The 5273-nt window shown below is 33.4% G+C and overlaps 1 protein-coding gene across 1 annotated transcript in view; it reads left to right on the forward strand.

The window, feature by feature from the left end:
- Positions 1–1283: 1283 nt before the first annotated feature.
- The window catches only part of LOC137619065 (uncharacterized), a 54559-nt gene continuing 50569 nt past the window's right edge, over positions 1284–5273 (forward strand). The window contains exon 1 of the mRNA XM_068349262.1: positions 1284–5273. This exon is cut by the window's right edge and continues 4 nt beyond it. Coding sequence (XP_068205363.1) covers positions 1284–5273 — 3990 coding nt within the window.

The raw sequence follows: 5273 nt of genomic DNA on the forward strand, positions 1-5273 counted from the left end.
GCAATTGACTGCATCTTCTGCAGTCAAGAAATTGATTATATTATATCAAGTTTTTAGCTGTAAATATGTTTATATTTTGCAGAACTCCTTAGATCTGGATTAGTCCTTAGACCTGGATTAGTCCTTAGACCTGGATTAGTCCTTAGACCTGGATTAGTCCTTAGACCTGGATTAGTCCTTAGACCTGGATTAGTCCTTAGACCTGGATCAGTCCTTAGACCTGGATCAGTCTTCTGCATACTTGGTCCTAGACCTTAGAACTCTTGGTCATTGGATCTGATTCTTCGTCAGACTGTAATCAAGTGCAGTACTTTTCCTGATCCTGATTATACGTGCTAGATGTTCAATATATCTATATATTGTTATGATTCCTGGTGTTAAACATGGAGTTTGTTAATTTTGTTTGTTTCAGTTTGTAAATATATTTTAAGTTAATAGAATTTTTCAAGTTATACCTTTATATCAAAATATTAAACAAGGAAACTTAAAAATGAACAATCAAATATATTTTTAAAAGAACCAGAGTTCATGGCATATAAAATCTAAAGACCATAACTCGACAATTGGCGCAGTGAGTAGGATAAACTGTTCATGAATGTAATGTTTTCTGTTTTGTTAAGTAGGTACCAGGACTTGATAAGAGAAGTGTCGGACTTGGACCCCAGGTATTTGTTGGTTTCTAATGGAGTCTTGTTTCTTCCCTTTTGATTCTATGAAAGTAAGGTAAGACCTTGAAATTGTTAAAAAGGGAGTTTGTTATGGAAAATTTGTGGCTGGTGGTATGTCGCTGTCCTGTTTGTGACTTAAAATATTCATTTTTGTTTTGCAATGCGTTTTTGTATAGAGCGTTAATTAAGAGGTTATGTATCTTGATTATATGCTTGCAATAACTTTTGCATTAGTATTATTATAATTGCATTAATTAGAGGTTGAGTATCTGATTAAATGCTTAATTTTTGTGTACGTTCTTAAATTTATATAAAGTTGTTTGCGCAAGTTGTTTACTGCAATACATTATGAATTAGTTTTGAGATTCGGTGTTTGCTAACAATGTAACTGCGTTAGTCTTATAATGGGCTTGTTTAAGTGACTAGTTCTTAGCAGTCTGTTAAATAATTTATGCGTGGGTCAAAGTTAAACTTCGCCTTTATTAGGTAGTGTTTGAATTTTCCAATGTTTGATTACTCGCGTAGTGTAATTTTCTAATTGTCGTTCACTTGTTTTCAAGGGAATACAACTTGGACGTATGTTTATTTATCGTGTGTAAATTTTTAATTTTCATTATGGATGTTAAACCGTTAATTGACAGTGCAATTAAACAAGGCCTTACTGGTACTCAAATTGATGAATTTGTACAGAGACAGTTAAAGCTTCAGATAGAATATGACGAGGTCCGAAAGAAAGCAGACGAAGAAAGAGAAGAAAGAGTCGCAAAGCGTGAGTTAGATAAACTAGAGAGAGAGAGAAAGAAAGCCGACGAGGAGAGAAAACATGAATTAGAGTTACTTAAATTGAAATCTAGTCCTGATTACACTCCAGATCCTAATCCCATTGTTGATCCCTTAAGGTCTTCTTTGCCTAAAATTCCACCATTTGACGAGACCGTAGACGAAATAGACTTGTACATAGATCGCTTTGAGAGATTAGCGAAATTTTACAAATGGAAAGAAGATGATTATTCAATGTTATTGGGAACTCTATTGCGTGGTAGAGCTTTGAAAATTTATTGTAGCTTGTCTAGCGATATTGTCAATAACTTTGTTTCACTTAAGAAAGCTCTGCTTAAAGCTTTTCACATAAATTCCAATGTATATCGAAGGAAGTTTAGAGATTCTATTATTGATACTGACGAAAGTTTTGTACAGTTCAATTGTAAATTGGGACAATATTTTGATAAGTGGTTGGAACTTGCAAATGTAGAGAAAAATTATGAATCTGTTAGAGATTTTATGATTTTTGACCAAATGTTGTCTAGTTGTTCTCATGATCTTCGTTCATTTTTGCTAGAACAGTCACTTCAGAATTCATGTCAACTTGCTGAGAGTGCAGATAGATATCTAGTTGCTCATGGTATGAAGAAATGCCGTAAGAGTAATGATAAAATTCCCTCTAAACCTCATGCTAAACCTCTTGCTGATAATATTACAAAGTCTCCTAAAGTTTCGAATTCGGTAACTAAATCTGATTCTAATGTTAAATGTCATCATTGTGGCGAAGTTGGTCATATTCGTCCTAATTGCCCTGTGTACAAATTAAATAAGAAATCTGATAAAGTAGTGCCTAAAATAGGTGTAGTACTTGGCCGTGAAGAAAAATTGCATAATTGTGTAACTGATACTGATGGAAAGATTTTTTATCAGTCAGTTGAGGTAGTTTTTGATACTGGGTGCAATACCGTGGTTGTTAGAGATACATTAGTACCTTTAAATTATCCTCGTGGCAGAAAAGTGAAAGTTTATGACTATCTTGGTAGACCTTTGTACCTAAATACAGTGCATACAATTGTTGAGTCTAAATTCTTTTCTGGTAAAGTTAAAGCTATTGTTGCCCCCATACGTTGCGCAGATGTCATTATTGGTCTTATACCTGGACTTAAACATAATGTTGATGCAGGTTTAAGTTTAATAAACGGTGATGAGTTTGTTTCTGATCGTAACGTTAACGTTAATGTTGTAACGAGAGCAAAAGCTAAGGATAAAGTAAAGGAACGTCCTATGTCTAGTAATCTTGAATCTTTGGATAAGGAATATGGTCTTAATTCTGATGAATTTAGTGAGTGTCAAAAAGAATGTCCTTCACTTGCTTGTATCCGTAAGTTGCTTGATAACGAAGAAAGTGTAACCTTAAAATGTCAGACAGTTAAGTACGTAAATATTGGAGATTTAATATATCGCAAGTGTCTTGAAAGTAGTAAACCTGAAGATGTGGGAAAATTACAGTTAGTTGTGCCAGTTCAGTACCGTAATATAATAATGAAGTTAGCACATGAGTCTTTGTTGGCGGGACACTTTTCATCTCGTAAGACTATAGATAAGATCATGCAGAAATTCTATTGGCCGAGGGCAAGCTTAGATATACATAGATTTTGTAAATCTTGTCATTCGTGTCAAAAGTTCAGCAGTAAACCAAAGAAAGTACCTTTAGTGCCAATGCCCATTGTGAATGAACTTTTTTCACGTATTGCAATTGATCTAATTGGTCCTATCACTCCTTGTACTAAGAAAGGTCATAAGTATATTCTTACGGTGATAGATATGGCTACTCGATATCCCGAAGCAGTTGCTTTACGCAATATTGATACAGTTTCTGTAGCTGAAGCATTAATGGAGATATTTTGTAGAGTTGGTATACCCAAAGAAATCATCAGTGATCGTGGCACTCAATTCAAGTCTGATCTTATGTCTGAAATTAATAAATTATTATGTATCAAAGCCATTTACACCAGTCCTTATCATGCATCTTGTAACGGAATGGTTGAACGTATGAATGGAACTTTGAAAAATATGCTAAAGAAAATTTGTATTGATAATCCGAATGGATGGGATAAATACATTAATGTTGCCTTATTTGCTTATCGTGAAAATCCAAATGATAGTTTAAAGTTCAGTCCTTTTGAATTGCTGTACGGTCGAAATGTAAGAGGTCCATTACATATTTTGCATGAATTGGTATCTAATAATAGTATTGATGGAGAATTAACTACTAGTTATCGATACATAATTAGCCTTAGAGATAAATTGCAGAGCATGGCTGAAGTTGTAGTAAATAATGCAAAGGTTAGTGCCAAGAAATATAAAGAGTATTTTGATAAGAAAACCACCTCTCGTAAATTCAAAGTTAATGATGAAGTTTTAGTTATGCTTCCCAATAGTTCAAATAAATTCCTTATGCAATGGAAAGGTCCATATATAATCACTGATGTCCATTCTAATGGTGTTGATTACTATGTCAAAGTAGGAAATAGATTAAAGTTATATCATGCAAATATGCTTAAGACTTATCATAGAAGATCTAAGGTTAGTGTAATTCAACAAGAAGTAAATGATCTTTTAAATTCAGCAAAATTGTTTTCAGCTCTTCAAGCTGAAGTACAGCCTGTTATTGCCATTACTGACAATAATTGTTGTGAATTGCCATCAAGAGATGAAGACTCTGGTAATTATAACTTTTGTGAATCTTTGTCATCTGATAAAATTAATGATCTTGAATGTTTATTGAAGTCATTTACAGACGTCATGAGTGATACACCTGGTCGTACTAAGACTATTTCTCATAATATAAAATTGCAAAGTGATGAACCAATCAGAGCTAAGAATTGCCCAATTCCTTTAAGTTTGCTCGATGAATTCAATAAGGAGGTAGATAGAATGATTGATATGGATATTATTCAACCTTCAACTTCTGATTATTGTTCACCTGTTGTTATTGTACGAAAACCTAATGGAAGTATACGTTTATGTGTTGATTTTAGAACTCTTAATAAATATTCAGAATTTGATGCAGAACCGATGCCTAGTATAAATAACGATTTACATAAAATGAATGGCGCTAAATATTTTACTGAATTAGACCTATGTAAGGGGTACTGGCAGGTTCCATTAGATCCTAGAGCTATGAAATTTACAGCTTTTTCTACCAAGTATGGGTTAATGGAGTTTAAAGTGATGCCATTTGGTCTTAAAACCGCATGTGCAACATTCGTGAGATTGATGCGAAAAGTGTTGTCAGGATTATCAAATGTATCTTGTTATTTTGATAACATTGTTATTTTCAGTAAATCCTGGAGTAATCATCTTAATCATATTAAGTTAGTTCTTTCAAGACTTCGTGACCATGGCCTAACAGCTGGTCCTGATAAATGTTTCTTTGCATTCAATGAAATAAAGTATCTTGGGTATAAACTAGGAAATAACTGTTTATCACCTATTAGGTCCAGAGTAGATGATATTGTTAATATGCCTGTTCCAACAACAAAGAAGGACTTGCGTTCATTTATGGGAACATTAGGATATTACAACAGATTTATTCCAAACTTTTCTATTTTGTCTGCTCCAATTAATGATTTATTGAAGAAAAACTGTAGTAATAAATTGAATTGGTCTGATAACCAACTTAAATGTTTCAATGATCTTAAAGCTCATCTTTTAAAATCTCCTATCTTGATGTTGCCTGATGTAGAAAAGAAGTTTTATTTGCGAACAGATGCGTCTTATCATGGTTTGGGTGCTGTTATATTGCAGGATCATGATGGTGTGTTTAAACCAGTTTGCTAT

This window comes from Palaemon carinicauda, chromosome 25 (genome assembly GCF_036898095.1).
Source record: "Palaemon carinicauda isolate YSFRI2023 chromosome 25, ASM3689809v2, whole genome shotgun sequence".
Taxonomy (NCBI): Eukaryota; Metazoa; Arthropoda; class Malacostraca; order Decapoda; family Palaemonidae; genus Palaemon; species Palaemon carinicauda.